This window comes from Pituophis catenifer, unplaced genomic scaffold (assembly GCF_029215685.1).
Source record: "Pituophis catenifer annectens isolate HBS135680 unplaced genomic scaffold, rPitCat1.0.hap2 SCAF_17, whole genome shotgun sequence".
Classification (NCBI taxonomy): domain Eukaryota; kingdom Metazoa; phylum Chordata; class Lepidosauria; order Squamata; family Colubridae; genus Pituophis; species Pituophis catenifer.
The window spans coordinates 1,373,935-1,396,530 of record NW_027256897.1 but is presented as its reverse complement, the minus strand read 5'-3'; the positions used below and the strand labels follow the sequence as shown (position 1 = coordinate 1,396,530).

The 22,596-nt window shown below is 41.1% G+C and overlaps 1 protein-coding gene across 1 annotated transcript; it reads right to left on the bottom strand.

The window, feature by feature from the left end:
- Positions 1–20,688, bottom strand: TOR1B (torsin family 1 member B). Its single transcript, XM_070955697.1, has 5 exons — positions 20,511–20,688; positions 19,380–19,645; positions 2,896–3,071; positions 2,665–2,792; positions 1–1,414 (listed from the first exon to the last, which is right to left on the bottom strand). Exons 1-5 carry the CDS (start codon positions 20,686–20,688, stop codon positions 1,173–1,175), a joined length of 990 nt encoding a protein of 329 aa, XP_070811798.1. The 3' UTR covers positions 1–1,172.
- Positions 20,689–22,596: the final 1,908 nt, after the last annotated feature.

The window sequence follows — 22,596 nt, the reverse complement described above, 5'->3', positions numbered from 1 at the left end:
TATAATTCTCATTTGCCCCCCCTAGTTGCATTCAATTGTATAATAACTCTAGTGTTCTACATATAAAACAGTCATTAAAAAAATACATTTCTTTAAAGCTGCTCCTGTAGAAAAAGTGAGATGGCTTAAGTAAATTACACACCCTGTTTGCCACGTTTTTGGATTTTAGCTAACAGGTTTGCAAACCACAGAAAGTCGCATCAGTGACCATTGACGTTGCAACTATTAAAAAAGCAAAAACCCTAAATGGGGATTCTTAGCAGCCTATCCGTAGGAAAATCATCTTCTGTACAAACCTCATGAGGATGGGAAGCTTGGTCTGAAGAAAAAGGTGAGTGCCAGATAAAGGGAAGACTTATACATTTTTTGTTTCATACTGGATGGTTCCTTAAGCATAGCTGCACCCCTCTATCATCTCAAGAGGGTTATGAGCTATTTTTCCATCCATAAACTTCATGAGGACCAGGAGCCTGATCCAGGGAAAAGAATGATTGTCAGATAAAGGAGAAACTACTCCCCCACCCCCAATCGAACAGGTCCTTGAGCATAGTCTCAAGAGGCTTATGAACTATTTTATGAAACTGACCTACAAGATATTGTATTGACACAATTCAGATACTGAATTGACACCATCTCTACAATGTGACATTCATCAATATTGACCTAAGAAGGCACACTCTGGTTTTGACCTTTCTCTAACCTGAAATTCTCAAAAAGTATTTTGGGTAGAGGGATGTTACGCATGGGGTGAGATAGGAAGACAGATCTCATGTAACAACATTTAGTGGTTTTAGTTCACAGCTGGTCAGCTCAGACATCTGTTTACTTCCTTCGGACTGTTAGGAATCATCAAATTGAGTAGCTCTCTTCAATCCCCCCAATAGACTGAATATCTTCTACAACCCCCTCCCCCTTTAGTGAGTGTTAAAAAGTGCAGCACAGTGGAAGATGCCCAAAGCAATATTTTCGAGGTGACCACATCTGGGGAAGAGGGAACGATGCCCCCAAAGCTTCCAAGGGGCTGTGAAAACAACTCCCGAAACTTTTTAAAAAGTGCATATCCAGAGACTGCCTCTTTTTTCGCATTTTTTTACAAAATGTGCATAAACAGAGGAAATTGTTGCAAATATTTTCTCCTCCTCTTTTGGGGACCCTTAAAAAAATAGAAATCCTTAATAGAAATCCAGCTTAGTCTGCACGGTTTTACAGCCTTTGTCCGAGTAAATCTTCTCGTCTTTGGGGAAAAAGGTCATCTCTCCGGCCACGTTTTCGACGATCTCTTCGTCGACGAAGTTGCCGCGCGATTTCATCTCTGCCCGGATACACATTTTGACGTGCTTGTACTCCAAGGGAAGGAAAGGCACGAAGTAATCGATGAGGTTTCGGTCAATCAGGCTGCTGTGCCACAGGCCGCCTGCGGGAAAAGACGAGAGGTTTGGAAAGGGGGAAGGTCTGGAAGGAAAGCGCACGTGGCCCACCACCGGTATTCTTTATGATCGCTAAAGACCTCCTGCTACGCATGCCAAGGTAGGAATTCATAGCGGGGCCTTATCAGTGGTGGCTCCCTCATCTTCCTGCAATGTTCTCCCTAAATAGATCTGGAAGATGTCTATGATTATTTCCAGAAGGTACTGGTTGAAAACTTCTGTCTTTGCCCCGTCTTTTCAGGTACTGAGGTTGGATGAAACTTTCTCTACTGGCCTTCCTCCCTCCCTTTCCCCTTTGTCTTCCTCCTTCCTTCCTTCCTTTCCCTTCTTTTCTTCCCCTCTCTTCTCCCTCCCTCCCTTCTTCCTCCCCCATTCTCCCTTCTTTCCTTCCCTCCCTTTCTCTCCCTCTTTTCCTCCCTCCCTCCCTTGCTTTCTCTCCCTTTTTTCTTCCCTTTCCTTCCATTGTCCATCTGTCCATCCATCTTTCTTTCTTCTTTCCCCAGTTTCAAGACTCTTTCAGCCACCCTGGGAACTGACAATATACAGATATGCCCAATTAACAAAGACATATCTTGGTATTTAAAAACCTGGCTTTTAGATAGATTCCAATAGAAAACTTTACTAAAGAAATACAATATTTAACATTACATATATTAACAGCAGCTCGCATAATATATGCGCAAAACTGGAAGAAGGAATGTCCACCAACAGGAGAGGATTTAATTAAAAAAATCCTCGAATGCACAGAGATGGACAAGCTTACAAAGGAACTTAAGGAAAGAGAGGACACGGATTAGTATAGAGTATGGTACAGATGGTATGATTGGTGTGAGAAAAGGAAAAAGGAAAATGAAAAAAAGGAAAAAAGGAAAAAAGGGGGAATTGAAATAATATTTTATTGTTTATTTTTGTGATAATATTGCTTGAATGTGCTGAAGATGAAAGTAAAAAGAAGTCGATATAAAAGAAATTAGAATACCTAAGTAGATTAAGATAAAGTTAGAATAATATGTAATATAATAAAAAAGGATCACCTTAAACGAGCTGTTAACAATGGAAAAATGATATGTATATATGTGTTGTTTGTTATGTGTGTGTTTTAATGTGTTTGTTTTAATGTGTGTAAAATAAAAAAACTTTTTTTAAAAAAATAAATAAATAAAAAATAAAAACCTGGCTTTTTTGCGTGGGATTTGGGAGGCAACAAAGGGCAAATCAATCCAAGATCACTACTCACTGTTCCGGTTGTTGAAAACGCCCAAGGACAAGACCATTTCCAAATCTTTCAACTGGATCTGTTCCCTCTCTCGGCCGCTCTTCCAAAACTCTAGCGCGACTCTCGTGATCAGGTCGCCTCCCGCGTTACTGTTAGGAATCAGAGGTTGAAAAGAACCAGCATTAAAAATCCGGCCCTTCCACTCCGGTTATAACCAACCCTGATTAACTCCGTTGGCAGATCTGCCAGCACCTGAGGAAAATGAAGATGGCTCTCCGATACGACACGCCGTCGATCTGCTCGTAGTAATCCAGGAAGGGTTTGATGGCGTCAATCAGCCCCGGGTGCAACTTATCCATTTCGTCAAAGATGAAGACGGACTTCGCGCAGGTGCTGACGTTGCCCCGGATCCATTTCTGCAGCTGGTCCTGGAAAGCAGAAGGAGTCGAAAGTTCGTGCAAAGATTCACCTCCCCGTTTCGATCGGAAGGCAATGGGATCCACTCTCCAGATTCCATCGCCTAACTCAAGATGCTTTGGTGAAATTCAACACAGGCAATCCTCGACTTGTAACGGTTCGTTTACTGACTGTTCAAAGTTACAACGGCACTGAAAAAAAGGGACTTATTCAAGACTGCGCTTGAAAATGAAACTTATTTTAAGATAGAACCGAAACCTGACACGCGTGAGTTAATGGTCAGGAAAAATGCTTCCCAGGAACCAAATTGTTTTTTGAAGCCAAATTTTTTTTTTGAAACCAAATGCCAAAACGGACACCAGGATGAGTTTCGGGATGAAATTCCATGTCTAAAAATGGTGTTGCTTCCACTTTTTAAAAATCGAGCCTTTTTGGTGCCTGGGGAAGAAAACGCGTGAGTTAATGGTCAGGAAAAATGCTTCCCAGGAACCAAATGGTTTTTTGAAGCCAAATTTTTTTTTTTGAAACCAAATGCCAAAACGGACACCAGGATGAGTTTCGGGATGAAATTCCATGTCTCAAAATGGTGTTGCTTCCACTTTTTAAAAATCGAGCCTTTTTGGTGCCTGGGGAAGAAAACGCGTGAGTTAATGGTCAGGAAAAATGCTTCCCAGGAACCAAATTGTTTTTTGAAGCCAAATTTTTTTTTTTGAAACCAAATGCCAAAACGGACACCAGGATGAGTTTCGGGATGAAATTCCATGTCTAAAAATGGTGTTGCTTCCACTTTTTAAAAATCGAGCCTTTTTGGTGCCTGGGGAAGAAAACGCGTGAGTTAATGGTCAGGAAAAATGCTTCCCAGGAATCAAATGGTTTTTTGAAGCCAAATTTTTTTTTTGAAACGAAATGCCAAAACGGACACCAGGATGAGTTTCGGGATGAAATTCCATGTCTAAAAATGGTGTTGCTTCCACTTTTTAAAAATCGAGCCTTTTTGGTGCCTGGGGAAGAAAACGCGTGAGTTAATGGTCAGGAAAAATGCTTCCCAGGAACCAAATTGTTTTTTGAAGCCAAAATTTTTTTTTGAAACCAAATGCCAAAACGGACACCAGGATGAGTTTCGGGATGAAATTCCATGTCTAAAAATGGTATTGCTTCCACTTTTTAAAAATCGAGCCTTTTTGGTGCCTGGGGAAGAAAACGCGTGAGTTAATGGTCAAGAAAAATGCTTCCCAGGAACCAAATTGTTTTTTGAAGCCAAAATTTTTTTTTGAAACCAAATACCAAAATGGACACCAGGATGTGTTTCCTGATGAAATTCCATGTCTAAAAATGGTATTGCTTCCACTTTTTAAAAATCGAGCCTTTTTGGTGCCTGGGGAAGAAAACGCGTGAGTTAATGGTCAGGAAAAATGCTTCCCAGGAACCAAATGGTTTTTTGAAGCCAAATTTTTTTTTTGAAACCAAATGCCAAAACGGACACCAGGATGAGTTTCGGGATGAAATTCCATGTCTAAAAATGGTATTGCTTCCACTTTTTAAAAATCGAGCCTTTTTGGTGCCTGGGGAAGAAAACGCGTGAGTTAATGGTCAAGAAAAATGCTTCCCAGGAACCAAATTGTTTTTTGAAGCCAAAATTTTTTTTTGAAACCAAATACCAAAATGGACACCAGGATGTGTTTCCTGATGAAATTCCATGTCTAAAAATGGTATTGCTTCCACTTTTTAAAAATCGAGCCTTTTTGGTGCCTGGGGAAGAAAACGCGTGAGTTAATGGTCAGGAAAAATGCTTCCCAGGAACCAAATGGTTTTTTGAAGCCAATTTTTTTTTTTGAAACCAAATGCCAAAACGGACACCAGGATGAGTTTCGGGATGAAATTCCATGTCTAAAAATGGTATTGCTTCCACTTTTTAAAAATCGAGCCTTTTTGGTGCCTGGGGAAGAAAACGCGTGAGTTAATGGTCAGGAAAAATGCTTCCCAGGAACCAAATGGTTTTTTGAAGCCAAATTTTTTTTTTGAAACCAAATGCCAAAACGGACACCAGGATGAGTTTCGGGATGAAATTCCATGTCTAAAAATGGTATTGCTTCCACTTTTTAAAAATCGAGCCTTTTTGGTGCCTGGGGAAGAAAACGCGTGAGTTAATGGTCAAGAAAAATGCTTCCCAGGAACCAAATTGTTTTTTGAAGCCAAAATTTTTTTTTGAAACCAAATACCAAAATGGACACCAGGATGTGTTTCCTGATGAAATTCCATGTCTAAAAATGGTATTGCTTCCACTTTTTAAAAATCGAGCCTTTTTGGTGCCTGGGGAAGAAAACGCGTGAGTTAATGGTCAGGAAAAATGCTTCCCAGGAACCAAATGGTTTTTTGAAGCCAATTTTTTTTTTTGAAACCAAATGCCAAAACGGACACCAGGATGAGTTTCGGGATGAAATTCCATGTCTAAAAATGGTATTGCTTCCACTTTTTAAAAATCGAGCCTTTTTGGTGCCTGGGGAAGAAAACGCGTGAGTTAATGGTCAGGAAAAATGCTTCCCAGGAACCAAATGGTTTTTTGAAGCCAAATTTTTTTTTTGAAACCAAATGCCAAAACGGACACCAGGATGAGTTTCGGGATGAAATTCCATGTCTAAAAATGGTGTTGCTTCCACTTTTTAAAAATCGAGCCTTTTTGGTGCCTGGGGAAGAAAACGCGTGAGTTAATGGTCAGGAAAAATGCTTCCCAGGAACCAAATGGTTTTTTGAAGCCAAATTTTTTTTTTGAAACCAAATGCCAAAACGGACACCAGGATGATTTTCGGGATGAAATTCCATGTCTAAAAATGGTGTTGCTTCCACTTTTTAAAAATCGAGCCTTTTTGGTGCCTGGGGAAGAAAACGCGTGAGTTAATGGTCAGGAAAAATGCTTCCCAGGAACCAAATGGTTTTTTGAAGCCAAATTTTTTTTTTGAAACCAAATGCCAAAACGGACACCAGGATGAGTTTCGGGATGAAATTCCATGTCTAAAAATGGTGTTGCTTCCACTTTTTAAAAATCGAGCCTTTTTGGTGCCTGGGGAAGAAATCGCGTGAGTTAATGGTCAGGAAAAATGCTTCCCAGGAACCAAATGGTTTTTTGAAGCCAAATTTTTTTTTTTGAAACCAAATGCCAAAACGGACACCAGGATGAGTTTCGGGATGAAATTCCATGTCTAGAAATGGTGTTGCTTCCACTTTTTAAAAATCGAGCCTTTTTGGTGCCTGGGGAAGAAAACGCGTGAGTTAATGGTCAGGAAAAATGCTTCCCAGGAACCAAATGGTTTTTTGAAGCCAAATTTTTTTTTTGAAACCAAATGCCAAAACGGACACCAGGATGAGTTTCGGGATGAAATTCCATGTCTAAAAATGGTGTTGCTTCCACTTTTTAAAAATCGAGCCTTTTTGGTGCCTGGGGAAGAAAACGCGTGAGTTAATGGTCAGGAAAAATGCTTCCCAGGAACCAAATTGTTTTTTGAAGCCAAAATTTTTTTTTGAAACCAAATACCAAAATGGACACCAGGATGTGTTTCCTGATGAAATTCCATGTCTAAAAATGGTGTTGCTTCCACTTTTTAAAAATCGAGCCTTTCTGGGAAGAAAACGCGTGAGTTAATGGTCAGGAAAAATGCTTCCCAGGAACCAAATTGTTTTTTGAAGCCAAAATTTTTTTTTGAAACCAAATGCCAAAACGGACACCAGGATGAGTTTCGGGATGAAATTCCATGTCTAAAAATGGTGTTGCTTCCACTTTTTAAAAATCGAGCCTTTTTGGTGCCTGGGGAAGAAAACGCGTGAGTTAATGGTCAGGAAAAATGCTTCCCAGGAAACAAATTGTTTTTTGAAGCCAATTTTTTTTTTTGAAACCAAATGCCAAAACGGACACCAGGATGAGTTTCGGGATGAAATTCCATGTCTAGAAATGGTGTTGCTTCCACTTTTTAAAAATTGAGCCTTTTTGGTGCCTGGGGAAGAAAACGCGTGAGTTAATGGTCAGGAAAAATGCTTCCCAGGAACCAAATTGTTTTTTGAAGCCAAATTTTTTTTTTGAAACCAATGCCAAAACGGACACCAGGATGAATTTCGGGATGAAATTCCATGTCTAAAAATGGTGTTGCTTCCACTTTTTAAAAATCGAGCCTTTTTGGTGCCTGGGTAAGAAAACGCGTGAGTTAATGGTCAGGAAAAATGCTTCCCAGGAACCAAATGGTTTTTTGAAGCCAAAATTTTTTTTTGAAACCAAATGCCAAAACGGACACCAGGATGAGTTTCGGGATGAAATTCCATGTCTAAAAATGGTGTTGCTTCCACTTTTTAAAAATCGAGCCTTTTTGGTGCCTGGGGAAGAAAATGCGTGAGTTAATGGTCAGGAAAAATGCTTCCCAGGAACCAAATTGTTTTTTGAAGCCAAATTTTTTTTTTGAAACCAAATGCCAAAACGGACACCAGGATGAGTTTCGGGATGAAATTCCATGTCTAAAAATGGTGTTGCTTCCACTTTTTAAAAATCGAGCCTTTTTGGTGCCAGGGGAAGAAAACGCGTGAGTTAATGGTCAGGAAAAATGCTTCCCAGGAACCAAATGGTTTTTTGAAGCCAAATTTTTTTTTTTGAAACCAAATGCCAAAACGGACACCAGGATGAGTTTCGGGATGAAATTCCATGTCTAAAAATGGTGTTGCTTCCACTTTTTAAAAATCGAGCCTTTTTGGTGCCTGGGGAAGAAAACGCGTGAGTTAATGGTCAGGAAAAATGCTTCCCAGGAACCAAATGGTTTTTTGAAGCCAAATTTTTTTTTTGAAACCAAATGCCAAAACGGACACCAGGATGAATTTCGGGATGAAATTCCATGTCTAAAAATGGTGTTGCTTCCACTTTTTAAAAATCGAGCCTTTTTGGTGCCTGGGTAAGAAAACGCGTGAGTTAATGGTCAGGAAAAATGCTTCCCAGGAACCAAATGGTTTTTTGAAGCCAAAATTTTTTTTTGAAACCAAATGCCAAAACGGACACCAGGATGAGTTTCGGGATGAAATTCCATGTCTAAAAATGGTGTTGCTTCCACTTTTTAAAAATCGAGCCTTTTTGGTGCCTGGGGAAGAAAATGCGTGAGTTAATGGTCAGGAAAAATGCTTCCCAGGAACCAAATTGTTTTTTGAAGCCAAATTTTTTTTTTGAAACCAAATGCCAAAACGGACACCAGGATGAGTTTCGGGATGAAATTCCATGTCTAAAAATGGTGTTGCTTCCACTTTTTAAAAATCGAGCCTTTTTGGTGCCAGGGGAAGAAAACGCGTGAGTTAATGGTCAGGAAAAATGCTTCCCAGGAACCAAATGGTTTTTTGAAGCCAAATTTTTTTTTTTGAAACCAAATGCCAAAACGGACACCAGGATGAGTTTCGGGATGAAATTCCATGTCTAAAAATGGTGTTGCTTCCACTTTTTAAAAATCGAGCCTTTTTGGTGCCTGGGGAAGAAAACGCGTGAGTTAATGGTCAGGAAAAATGCTTCCCAGGAACCAAATGGTTTTTTGAAGCCAAATTTTTTTTTTGAAACCAAATGCCAAAACGGACACCAGGATGAATTTCGGGATGAAATTCCATGTCTAAAAATGGTGTTGCTTCCACTTTTTAAAAATCGAGCCTTTTTGGTGCCTGGGGAAGAAAACGCGTGAGTTAATGGTCAGGAAAAATGCTTCCCAGGAACCAAATGGTTTTTTGAAGCCAAATTTTTTTTTTGAAACCAATTGCAAAAACGGACACCAGGATGAATTTCGGGATGAAATTCCATGCTTAAAAATGGTATTGCTTCCACTTTTTAAAAATCGAGCCTTTTTGGTGCCTGGGGAAGAAAACGCGTGAGTTAATGGTCAGGAAAAATGCTTCCCAGGAACCAAATTGTTTTTTGAAGCCAAATTTTTTTTTTGAAACCAAATGCCAAAACGGACACCAGGATGAATTTCGGGATGAAATTCCATGTCTAAAAATGGTGTTGCTTCCACTTTTTAAAAATCGAGCCTTTTTGGTGCCTGGGGAAGAAAACGCGTGAGTTAATGGTCAGGAAAAATGCTTCCCAGGAACCAAATTGTTTTTTGAAGCCAAAATTTTTTTTTGAAACCAAATACCAAAATGGACACCAGGATGTGTTTCCTGATGAAATTCCATGTCTAAAAATGGTGTTGCTTCCACTTTTTAAAAATCGAGCCTTTCTGGGAAGAAAACGCGTGAGTTAATGGTCAGGAAAAATGCTTCCCAGGAACCAAATTGTTTTTTGAAGCCAAATTTTTTTTTTGAAACCAAATGCCAAAACGGACACCAGGATGAGTTTCGGGATGAAATTCCATGTCTAAAAATGGTGTTGCTTCCACTTTTTAAAAATCGAGCCTTTTTGGTGCCTGGGGAAGAAAACGCGTGAGTTAATGGTCAGGAAAAATGCTTCCCAGGAACCAAATGGTTTTTTGAAGACAAATTTTTTTTTGAAACCAAATGCCAAAACGGACACCAGTATGAGTTTCGGGATGAAATTCCATGTCTAGAAATGGTGTTGCTTCCACTTTTTAAAAATCGAGCCTTTTTGGTGCCTGGGGAAGAAAACGCGTGAGTTAATGGTCAGGAAAAATGCTTCCCAGGAACCAAATTGTTTTTTGAAGCCAAAAATTTTTTTTGAAACCAAATACCAAAATGGACACCAGGATGTGTTTCCTGATGAAAGTCCATGTCTAAAAATGGTGTTGCTTCCACTTTTTAAAAATCGAGCCTTTCTGGGAAGAAAACGCGTGAGTTAATGGTCAGGAAAAATGCTTCCCAGGAACCAAATTGTTTTTTGAAGCCAAATTTTTTTTTTGAAACCAAATGCCAAAACGGACACCAGGATGAGTTTCGGGATGAAATTCCATGTCTAAAAATGGTGTTGCTTCCACTTTTTAAAAATCGAGCCTTTTTGGTGCCTGGGGAAGAAAACGCGTGAGTTAATGGTCAGGAAAAATGCTTCCCAGGAACCAAATGGTTTTTTGAAGCCAAATTTTTTTTTTGAAACCAAATGCCAAAACGGACACCAGGATGAATTTCGGGATGAAATTCCATGTCTAAAAATGGTGTTGCTTCCACTTTTTAAAAATCGAGCCTTTTTGGTGCCTGGGGAAGAAAACGCGTGAGTTAATGGTCAGGAAAAATGCTTCCCAGGAACCAAATGGTTTTTTGAAGCCAAATTTTTTTTTTGAAACCAATTGCAAAAACGGACACCAGGATGAATTTCGGGATGAAATTCCATGTCTAAAAATGGTATTGCTTCCACTTTTTAAAAATCGAGCCTTTTTGGTGCCTGGGGAAGAAAACGCGTGAGTTAATGGTCAGGAAAAATGCTTCCCAGGAACCAAATGGTTTTTTGAAGCCAAATTTTTTTTTTGAAACCAATTGCAAAAACGGACACCAGGATGAATTTCGGGATGAAATTCCATGTCTAAAAATGGTATTGCTTCCACTTTTTAAAAATCGAGCCTTTTTGGTGCCTGGGGAAGAAAACGCGTGAGTTAATGGTCAGGAAAAATGCTTCCCAGGAACCAAATGGTTTTTTGAAGCCAAATTTTTTTTTTGAAACCAATTGCAAAAACGGACACCAGGATGAATTTCGGGATGAAATTCCATGTCTAAAAATGGTATTGCTTCCACTTTTTAAAAATCGAGCCTTTTTGGTGCCTGGGGAAGAAAACGCGTGAGTTAATGGTCAGGAAAAATGCTTCCCAGGAACCAAATGGTTTTTTGAAGCCAAATTTTTTTTTTGAAACCAAATGCCAAAACGGACACCAGGATGAATTTCGGGATGAAATTCCATGTCTAAAAATGGTGTTGCTTCCACTTTTTAAAAATCGAGCCTTTTTGGTGCCTGGGGAAGAAAACGCGTGAGTTAATGGTCAGGAAAAATGCTTCCCAGGAACCAAATGGTTTTTTGAAGCCAAATTTTTTTTTTGAAACCAATTGCAAAAACGGACACCAGGATGAATTTCGGGATGAAATTCCATGTCTAAAAATGGTATTGCTTCCACTTTTTAAAAATCGAGCCTTTTTGGTGCCTGGGGAAGAAAACGCGTGAGTTAATGGTCAGGAAAAATGCTTCCCAGGAACCAAATGGTTTTTTGAAGCCAAATTTTTTTTTTGAAACCAATTGCAAAAACGGACACCAGGATGAATTTCGGGATGAAATTCCATGTCTAAAAATGGTATTGCTTCCACTTTTTAAAAATCGAGCCTTTTTGGTGCCTGGGGAAGAAAACGCGTGAGTTAATGGTCAGGAAAAATGCTTCCCAGGAACCAAATGGTTTTTTGAAGCCAAATTTTTTTTTTGAAACCAAATGCCAAAACGGACACCAGGATGAATTTCGGGATGAAATTCCATGTCTAAAAATGGTGTTGCTTCCACTTTTTAAAAATCGAGCCTTTTTGGTGCCTGGGGAAGAAAACGCGTGAGTTAATGGTCAGGAAAAATGCTTCCCAGGAACCAATTTGTTTTTTGAAGCCACATTTTTTTTTTGAAACCAAATGCCGAAACGGACACCAGGATGAGTTTCGGGATGAAATTCCATGTCTAAAAATGGTGTTGCTTCCACTTTTTAAAAATCGAGCCTTTTTGGTGCCTGGGGAAGAAAACGCGTGAGTTAATGGTCAGGAAAAATGCTTCCCAGGAACCAAATTGTTTTTTGAAGCCAAATTTTTTTTTTGAAACCAAATGCCAAAACGGACACCAGGATGAATTTCGGGATGAAATTCCATGTCTAAAAATGGTGTTGCTTCCACTTTTTAAAAATCGAGCCTTTTTGGTGCCTGGGGAAGAAAACGCGTGAGTTAATGGTCAGGAAAAATGCTTCCCAGGAACCAATTTGTTTTTTGAAGCCACATTTTTTTTTTGAAACCAAATGCCGAAACGGACACCAGGATGAGTTTCGGGATGAAATTCCATGTCTAAAAATGGTGTTGCTTCCACTTTTTAAAAATCGAGCCTTTTTGGTGCCTGGGGAAGAAAACGCGTGAGTTAATGGTCAGGAAAAATGCTTCCCAGGAACCAAATTGTTTTTTGAAGCCAAATTTTTTTTTTGAAACCAAATGCCAAAACGGACACCAGGATGAATTTCGGGATGAAATTCCATGTCTAAAAATGGTGTTGCTTCCACTTTTTAAAAATCGAGCCTTTTTGGTGCCTGGGGAAGAAAACGCGTGAGTTAATGGTCAGGAAAAATGCTTCCCAGGAACCAATTTGTTTTTTGAAGCCACATTTTTTTTTTGAAACCAAATGCCGAAACGGACACCAGGATGAGTTTCGGGATGAAATTCCATGTCTAAAAATGGTGTTGCTTCCACTTTTTAAAAATCGAGCCTTTTTGGTGCCTGGGGAAGAAAACGCGTGAGTTAATGGTCAGGAAAAATGCTTCCCAGGAACCAAATTGTTTTTTGAAGCCAAATTTTTTTTTTGAAACCAAATGCCAAAACGGACACCAGGATGAGTTTCGGGATGAAATTCCATGTCTAAAAATGGTATTGCTTCCACTTTTTAAAAATCGAGCCTTTTTGGTGCCTGGGGAAGAAAACGCGTGAGTTAATGGTCAGGAAAAATGCTTCCCAGGAACCAAATTGTTTTTTGAAGCCAAATTTTTTTTTTGAAACCAAATGCCAAAACGGACACCAGGATGAATTTCGGGATGAAATTCCATGTCTAAAAATGGTGTTGCTTCCACTTTTTAAAAATCGAGCCTTTTTGGTGCCTGGGGAAGAAAACGCGTGAGTTAATGGTCAGGAAAAATGCTTCCCAGGAACCAATTTGTTTTTTGAAGCCACATTTTTTTTTTGAAACCAAATGCCAAAACGGACACCAGGATGAGTTTCGGGATGAAATTCCATGTCTAAAAATGGTGTTGCTTCCACTTTTTAAAAATCGAGCCTTTTTGGTGCCTGGGGAAGAAAACGCGTGAGTTAATGGTCAGGAAAAATGCTTCCCAGGAACCAAATGGTTTTTTGAAGCCAAATTTTTTTTTTTGAAACCAAATGCCAAAACGGACACCAGGATGAGTTTCGGGATGAAATTCCATGTCTAAAAATGGTGTTGCTTCCACTTTTTAAAAATCGAGCCTTTTTGGTGCCTGGGGAAGAAAACGCGTGAGTTAATGGTCAGGAAAAATGCTTCCCAGGAACCAAATTGTTTTTTGAAGCCAAATTTTTTTTTTGAAACCAAATGCCAAAACGGACACCAGGATGAGTTTCGGGATGAAATTCCATGTCTAAAAATGGTGTTGCTTCCACTTTTTAAAAATCGAGCCTTTTTGGTGCCTGGGGAAGAAAACGCGTGAGTTAATGGTCAGGAAAAATGCTTCCCAGGAACCAAATTGTTTTTTGAAGCCAAATTTTTTTTTTGAAACCAAATGCCAAAACGGACACCAGGATGAATTTCGGGATGAAATTCCATGTCTAAAAATGGTGTTGCTTCCACTTTTTAAAAATCGAGCCTTTTTGGTGCCTGGGGAAGAAAACGCGTGAGTTAATGGTCAGGAAAAATGCTTCCCAGGAACCAAATTGTTTTTTGAAGCCAAATTTTTTTTTTGAAACCAATTGCAAAAACGGACACCAGGATGAATTTCGGGATGAAATTCCATGTCTAAAAATGGTATTGCTTCCACTTTTTAAAAATCGAGCCTTTTTGGTGCCTGGGGAAGAAAACGCGTGAGTTAATGGTCAGGAAAAATGCTTCCCAGGAACCAAATTGTTTTTTGAAGCCAAATTTTTTTTTTGAAACCAAATGCCAAAACGGACACCAGGATGAATTTCGGGATGAAATTCCATGTCTAAAAATGGTGTTGCTTCCACTTTTTAAAAATCGAGCCTTTTTGGTGCCTGGGGAAGAAAACGCGTGAGTTAATGGTCAGGAAAAATGCTTCCCAGGAACCAATTTGTTTTTTGAAGCCACATTTTTTTTTTGAAACCAAATGCCAAAACGGACACCAGGATGAGTTTCGGGATGAAATTCCATGTCTAAAAATGGTGTTGCTTCCACTTTTTAAAAATCGAGCCTTTTTGGTGCCTGGGGAAGAAAACGCGTGAGTTAATGGTCAGGAAAAATGCTTCCCAGGAACCAAATGGTTTTTTGAAGCCAAATTTTTTTTTTTGAAACCAAATGCCAAAACGGACACCAGGATGAGTTTCGGGATGAAATTCCATGTCTAAAAATGGTGTTGCTTCCACTTTTTAAAAATCGAGCCTTTTTGGTGCCTGGGGAAGAAAACGCGTGAGTTAATGGTCAGGAAAAATGCTTCCCAGGAACCAAATTGTTTTTTGAAGCCAAATTTTTTTTTTGAAACCAAATGCCAAAACGGACACCAGGATGAATTTCGGGATGAAATTCCATGTCTAAAAATGGTGTTGCTTCCACTTTTTAAAAATCGAGCCTTTTTGGTGCCTGGGGAAGAAAACGCGTGAGTTAATGGTCAGGAAAAATGCTTCCCAGGAACCAAATGGTTTTTTGAAGCCAAATTTTTTTTTTGAAACCAATTGCAAAAACGGACACCAGGATGAATTTCGGGATGAAATTCCATGTCTAAAAATGGTATTGCTTCCACTTTTTAAAAATCGAGCCTTTTTGGTGCCTGGGGAAGAAAACGCGTGAGTTAATGGTCAGGAAAAATGCTTCCCAGGAACCAAATGGTTTTTTGAAGCCAAATTTTTTTTTTGAAACCAAATGCCAAAACGGACACCAGGATGAATTTCGGGATGAAATTCCATGTCTAAAAATGGTGTTGCTTCCACTTTTTAAAAATCGAGCCTTTTTGGTGCCTGGGGAAGAAAACGCGTGAGTTAATGGTCAGGAAAAATGCTTCCCAGGAACCAAATGGTTTTTTGAAGCCAAATTTTTTTTTTAAAACCAAATGCCAAAACGGACACCAGGATGAATTTCGGGATGAAATTCCATGTCTAAAAATGGTGTTGCTTCCACTTTTTAAAAATCGAGCCTTTTTGGTGCCTGGGGAAGAAAACGCGTGAGTTAATGGTCAGGAAAAATGCTTCCCAGGAACCAAATGGTTTTTTGAAGCCAAATTTTTTTTTTGAAACCAATTGCAAAAACGGACACCAGGATGAATTTCGGGATGAAATTCCATGTCTAAAAATGGTATTGCTTCCACTTTTTAAAAATCGAGCCTTTTTGGTGCCTGGGGAAGAAAACGCGTGAGTTAATGGTCAGGAAAAATGCTTCCCAGGAACCAAATGGTTTTTTGAAGCCAAATTTTTTTTTTGAAACCAATTGCAAAAACGGACACCAGGATGAATTTCGGGATGAAATTCCATGTCTAAAAATGGTATTGCTTCCACTTTTTAAAAATCGAGCCTTTTTGGTGCCTGGGGAAGAAAACGCGTGAGTTAATGGTCAGGAAAAATGCTTCCCAGGAACCAAATTGTTTTTTGAAGCCAAATTTTTTTTTTGAAACCAAATGCCAAAACGGACACCAGGATGAATTTAGGGATGAAATTCCATGTCTAAAAATGGTGTTGCTTCCACTTTTTAAAAATCGAGCCTTTTTGGTGCCTGGGGAAGAAAACGCGTGAGTTAATGGTCAGGAAAAATGCTTCCCAGGAACCAAATGGTTTTTTGAAGCCAAATTTTTTTTTTGAAACCAAATGCCAAAACGGACACCAGGATGAGTTTCGGGATGAAATTCCATGTCTAAAAATGGTGTTGCTTCCACTTTTTAAAAATCGAGCCTTTTTGGTGCCTGGGGAAGAAAACGCGTGAGTTAATGGTCAGGAAAAATGCTTCCCAGGAACCAAATGGTTTTTTGAAGCCAAATTTTTTTTTTGAAACCAAATGCCAAAACGGACACCAGGATGAGTTTCGGGATGAAATTCCATGTCTAAAAATGGTGTTGCTTCCACTTTTTAAAAATCGAGCCTTTTTGGTGCCTGGGGAAGAAAACGCGTGAGTTAATGGTCAGGAAAAATGCTTCCCAGGAACCAAATGGTTTTTTGAAGCCAAATTTTTTTTTTTGAAACCAAATGCCAAAACGGACACCAGGATGAGTTTCGGGATGAAATTCCATGTCTAAAAATGGTGTTGCTTCCACTTTTTAAAAATCGAGCCTTTTTGGTGCCTGGGGAAGAAAACGCGTGAGTTAATGGTCAGGAAAAATGCTTCCCAGGAACCAAATTGTTTTTTGAAGCCAAATTTTTTTTTTGAAACCAAATGCCAAAACGGACACCAGGATGAGTTTCGGGATGAAATTCCATGTCTAAAAATGGTGTTGCTTCCACTTTTTAAAAATCGAGCCTTTTTGGTGCCTGGGGAAGAAAACGCGTGAGTTAATGGTCAGGAAAAATGCTTCCCAGGAACCAATTTGTTTTTTGAAGCCACATTTTTTTTTTGAAACCAAATGCCAAAACGGACACCAGGATGAGTTTCGGGATGAAATTCCATGTCTAAAAATGGTGTTGCTTCCACTTTTTAAAAATCGAGCCTTTTTGGTGCCTGGGGAAGAAAACGCGTGAGTTAATGGTCAGGAAAAATGCTTCCCAGGAACCAAATGGTTTTTTGAAGCCAAATTTTTTTTTTGAAACCAAATGCCAAAACGGACACCAGGATGAGTTTCGGGATGAAATTCCATGTCTAAAAATGGTGTTGCTTCCACTTTTTAAAAATCGAGCCTTTTTGGTGCCTGGGGAAGAAAACGCGTGAGTTAATGGTCAGGAAAAATGCTTCCCAGGAACCAAATGGTTTTTTGAAGCCAAATTTTTTTTTTTGAAACCAAATGCCAAAACGGACACCAGGATGAGTTTCGGGATGAAATTCCATGTCTAAAAATGGTGTTGCTTCCACTTTTTAAAAATCGAGCCTTTTTGGTGCCTGGGGAAGAAAACGCGTGAGTTAATGGTCAGGAAAAATGCTTCCCAGGAACCAAATTGTTTTTTGAAGCCAAATTTTTTTTTTGAAACCAAATGCCAAAACGGACACCAGGATGAGTTTCGGGATGAAATTCCATGTCTAAAAATGGTGTTGCTTCCACTTTTTAAAAATCGAGCCTTTTTGGTGCCTGGGGAAGAAAACGCGTGAGTTAATGGTCAGGAAAAATGCTTCCCAGGAACCAAATTGTTTTTTGAAGCCAAATTTTTTTTTTGAAACCAAATGCCAAAACGGACACCAGGATGAATTTCGGGATGAAATTCCATGTCTAAAAATGGTGTTGCTTCCACTTTTTAAAAATCGAGCCTTTTTGGTGCCTGGGGAAGAAAACGCGTGAGTTAATGGTCAGGAAAAATGCTTCCCAGGAACCAAATGGTTTTTTGAAGCCAAATTTTTTTTTTGAAACCAATTGCAAAAACGGACACCAGGATGAATTTCGGGATGAAATTCCATGTCTAAAAATGGTGTTGCTTCCACTTTTTAAAAATCGAGCCTTTTTGGTGCCTGGGGAAGAAAACGCGTGAGTTAATGGTCAGGAAAAATGCTTCCCAGGAACCAAATTGTTTTTTGAAGCCAAATTTTTTTTTTGAAACCAAATGCCAAAACGGACACCAGGATGAGTTTCGGGATGAAATTCCATGTCTAAAAATGGTGTTGCTTCCACTTTTTAAAAATCGAGCCTTTTTGGTGCCTGGGGAAGAAAACGCATGAGTTAATGGTCAGGAAAAATGCTTCCCAGGAACCAAATTTTTTTTTGAAGCCAAAATTTTTTTTTGAAACCAAATACCAAAATGGACACCAGGATGTGTTTCCTGATGAAATTCCATGTCTAAAAATGGTGTTGCTTCCACTTTTTAAAAATCGAGCCTTTTTGGTGCCTGGGGAAGAAAACGCGTGAATTAATGGTCAGGAAAAATGCTTCCCAGGAACCAAATTGTTTTTTGAAGCCAAATTTTTTTTTTGAAACCAAATGCCAAAACGGACACCAGGATGAGTTTCGGGATGAAATTCCATGTCTAAAAATGGTGTTGCTTCCACTTTTTAAAAATCGAGCCTTTTTGGTGCCTGGGGAAGAAAACGCGTGAGTTAATGGTCAGGAAAAATGCTTCCCAGGAACCAAATGGTTTTTTGAAGCCAAATTTTTTTTTTGAAACCAATTGCAAAAACGGACACCAGGATGAATTTCGGGATGAAATTCCATGTCTAAAAATGGTATTGCTTCCACTTTTTAAAAATCGAGCCTTTTTGGTGCCTGGGGAAGAAAACGCGTGAGTTAATGGTCAGGAAAAATGCTTCCCAGGAACCAAATTGTTTTTTGAAGCCAAATTTTTTTTTTTTGAAACCAAATGCCAAAACGGACACCAGGATGAGTTTCGGGATGAAATTCCATGTCTAAAAAGGGTGTTGCTTCCACTTTTTAAAAATCGAGCCTTTTTGGTGCCTGGGGAAGAAAACGCGTGAGTTAATGGTCAGGAAAAATGCTTCCCAGGAACCAAATGGTTTTTTGAAGCCAAATTTTTTTTTTGAAACCAAATGCCAAAACGGACACCAGGGACTATGATCCCCAAAGTCACGTGATAAAAATTCAGACACTTGGCAACCAACTCATATTTATGACGGTTGCAGGGTCCCGGGTGTGTGTGTGTCATGTGATCCCCTTTTGTGACCTCCTGACAAGCAAAATCAATGGGGAAGGCAGATTCACTTAACGACCAGGCTACTAACTCATCAACTGCAGTGATTCACTTAACAACGGTGGCAAGAAAGGTTGTAACATGGGCCAAAGCTCACCTAACAACTATCTCGCTTAGCAACATACGTTGTGCTTGTAGGTCTGCCTATAAATCCAGACTAGAATCCTTAACTTTAAATACCCAGAACATTCAAAAGTTTTGCTTTCTATTCTTCTCAGCTTCCTCCTTCCAACTGCTTTGTCCTTTCTAGAAGTCACAAGATTATTATTATTATTAACAAAAGGGGATTTCAATGCTCTGTGGAAGCAGCTCAGCTTGTTTTGTTTTGTTGTTGTTGATTTTTTGCTTTCTCCGGGGAGATGACCAGAGGACAAATAAATAGCATTTCCTGCTTGGCTGTCCAGCGTCACACGAGTCCTGGAGATGCCACCAAGCCATGACAATTACCATTGGTTCCCAGCTCCTTTCCTTCCCCTAATAGTGGGGAGTGGGTTGTGGGGGGGGGGGATCCTACTGTTGGGTTCCTTAGTCACAATTCTCAGGGATGCAAGACTTGCTCTCACTTGGCCTGTCTGTAAAATGGACACAACGCCAGCCTAGACGCAGCTGTAATTCTGACAAAGATTCTGCAAAAAGTGCCTCTTTTTGGCACCGAGCTGAAGCAACTCCGAGTTTGCTCTCACCTTGTAGAGAGGGACCAGGTGCTCGTGCGGGAAATGCAGCGTGGAAAGAAACAGGTGCACGAAGGTGCTCTTCAGTCCGGCCGGGTAAAGGCTTTCGGCGATGATCTGGCTGACGAAGTTTTTGCCCGTCCCGGCCCAGCCGTGCAGCGAGAGGACCAGAGGCTTCTTCGGGTTGGAGTTGTGGATGAAGCCGGTCAGCGCCTTCAGGATGACCTCTTGGGCCAAGTGCTGGCCGAAGAGCCTCTCGTTCAGGGACTGCTGCAGGGCTGCGGAGAGAGGGAAGGGAAGGAGGAAGGGAAGGGAAAAGGAAGAGAAGGAAGGAAGGAAAGAAATGGGAAGGGAGGAAGGAAGGAAGGAAAGAAATGTGAAGGGAGGGAGGGAGGAAAGAAATGGGAAGGAAGGAAGGAAAGAAATGGAAAGGAAGGAAGGAAGGAAGGAAAGAAAGAAATGTGAAGGGAGGGAGGGAGGAAAGAAATGGGAAGGAAGGAAGGAAGGAAGGAAAGAAATGTGAAGGAAGGAAGGAGGGAGGGAGGGAAGGAAGAAAAGAAATGGGAAGGAAGGGACGGAGGGAGGGAAGGAAGGAAAGAAAGAAATGGGAAGGGAGGGAGGGAGGGCAGAAGGAAGGAAGGAAGGAAGGAAGGAAGGAAGGAAGGAAGGAAGGAAAGAAAGAAATGTGAAGGAAGGAAGGAGGGAGGGAGGGAAGGAAGAAAAGAAATGGGAAGGAAGGGAGGGAGGGAGGGAAGGAAGGAAAGAAAGAAATGGGAAGGGAGGGAGGGAGGGCAGAAGGAAGGAAGGAAGGAAGGAAAAGGAAGGACTGTGAGCAACTCTAAACCTTGGAGTCTTTTCATAATCCTCCTTTTCCTAACTCCACTACAAATGGATCCCTACACACTTAAGAGTTCAAACAGCTGCAGAGGGGGGCTGGGGAGGATGGGTAGTGTATTCCCAGGCTTCCATGGAGCCATTTGTGGGGAAGACCAGTTGCCCCCCCCCCCTCCCGGACATCCTTAGGCAACAAACAAGGGCGAAGGCCGCTGGGGAGGATGGGATAGGGACTCCTGGACGCTTAAGACGAGTAGAGAGAGAGAGACCGGCTGGGGAGCATGGGAGATGGAGTCCCCCCCCAAATACCTGCGGGGTCGGGTCGGTGGTCGTCGGGGGGGCAGCACTCCACGAAGGCGCAGTAGAAGCGGGGCTTGGCCAGGTAGCCGCTCAGCACGGAGGCCGCCCCGATGGCCAGGCTGACGCTGACCGGCTCCAGCGCCCCCACCGCCGCCACCAGCGCCGCCAGCGCCACGGCCAGCTGCATGGCGGCCTCCAGACTACAGCTCCCGGCACGCCCCGCGGCGCCGCTTCCGCCCCGGCTCTCTCTCTCCGCGCAGGCGCCGACCTCTTGCTCCAGGCCGCCCCGCGCCCTCTGGTGGCCGGCCCGAGAATGGCAGCTCCCCATGCAACCCAGGATTCCCAGGGTTGGGCGAGGGGAGTCTCCCCCCCATCGTGGCTTGTTCTAAACCACGATGGCTGGCAGGATGGGTTCAATCGGAGTTGGAAGGGACCTTCTAGGGCAGTGTTTCTCAACCTTGGTAGCTTGAAGATGGGTGGACTTCAATTCCCAGAATCCCCCAGCCAGCAACGCTGGCTGGGGGATTCTGGGAGTTGAAGTCCACCCATCTTCAAGCTACCAAGGTTGAGAAACACTGTTCTAGGGTCTCCAGCTTTGGTAACTGGCTGCTTAGGGAATTCTGGGACTTGAAGTCCACAACAGGGTTAGGGTTAGCTGGCTAGGGAATTCTGGGAGTTGAAGTCCACCCATCTTCAAGCTACCAAGGTTGAGAAACACTGGTCTAGGGTCTCCAGCTTTGGTAACTGGCTGCTTGGGGAATTCTGGGACTTGAAGTCCACAACAGGGTTAGGGTTAGCTGGCTAGGGAATTCTGGGAGTTGAAGTCCGCCAGGCTTTAAAATTGCCAAAGTTGGAGAGCCCTGGCTTGTTGGATTATGGGGATGTTGGATTCTGGCTTGTTGAGTTGTGGCTTGTTGGATTTAATTTAATTTAATTTAATTTAATTCAATTTATATGCCGCCCCTCTCCGAAGACTCAGGGCGGCTCACAATGCATTTTAAAAAATCATTATAAAAAACATTTTAAAATTAAAAACATTAAAAACTCATTCACACCATGCATCAGGGTTTGTTGATTGACTGGATTCTATAATGGCCTTATCTTTAATTTAGGGCTTAGCAGCCATGTGCAGACCCAGATAAAATTCATGATGGCTTACCTTCGTGGGATGTAACAAGTGACCCAAGCTCTCCTGACTACATCTCCCAGCGAGCCTTGCTGCAGTTTCCTGCTTATCAGTTTTTCCCTTTCCAATCCCCGTTTGCCAAATCTCTCAGTGGCCACACAGGGATAAGGTGCAAAGGGCAGGATCCCCCCCTCCCCCGCCCAAACAGGTTTGTTTTAAGTCATGTGTAAACTTGACATAAACTCTGTCCCTGCAAAGCAAACTTTGGGGAAACCCTGAGTAAACAGGGGAGTAATATGAGACACGCAAGAAATGTTGGAAAGCTCCTAAAGTAAATACTACACCCACAGCAGAAAGCTTATCTATCTACTACTAAAACTCTCCTTATATAAACTTTAACTAGCAAAAACGCTGCTCCGTAGGACAGGTTTTGAATCAAGATATCTCAAATGGGCTCAAACTGACAGAATGAATCCAGATTTCAGGAGCTAGGTCTGGCAAAGTTAATAAAATAACTTTCGCCTACCCCTAAAACACTCATTCTGTAACCTTTAACGGGTCAAAACGGGGCTCCCTAGGACAACCATTTCTGATCCAATGAATCTCAAATACGCTTTCTAAAAGAGTGCACCAAATCAGGGCCTGGCATTCCATGGAATTGAAATTGGGCAAATTTAGTAAAACAACATTCATCGACCCATAAAACTCTCAATCTGTCACCTTTTCAAAGCTGGTATTTTCGAGGTTGCCATCCCCCACCATCCTGATTCCGCTGGGCAAACTGGGAATTTTGGAAATCAATTTATCCTCAGCCATAAAACATTGAGCAAAATACATTGGACCACTGATTATGCTATCTGAGTGACCCTTATTGATCCATCCATCCATTAATCAATAATATGCCCTCTATGTAAACTAAAAAGTTCAAGCAAAGTTTATGGACGTCAAGCGTTCCAGAAGTCTTAGATT

Excerpts from the sequence above, each read along its gene's own strand:
- TOR1B (XM_070955697.1), bottom strand. The coding sequence starts at position 20,688 with ATGCAGCTGGCCGTGGCGCTGGCGGCGCTGGTGGCGGCGGTGGGGGCG. Across the intron at positions 19,646-20,510 it reads CCACCGACCCGACCCCGCAG|CCCTGCAGCAGTCCCTGAAC; the intron begins GTATTTGGGGGG and ends CTCTCTCCGCAG. Across the intron at positions 3,072-19,379 it reads ACCTGGTCCCTCTCTACAAG|GACCAGCTGCAGAAATGGAT; the intron begins GTGAGAGCAAAC and ends TCTGCTTTCCAG.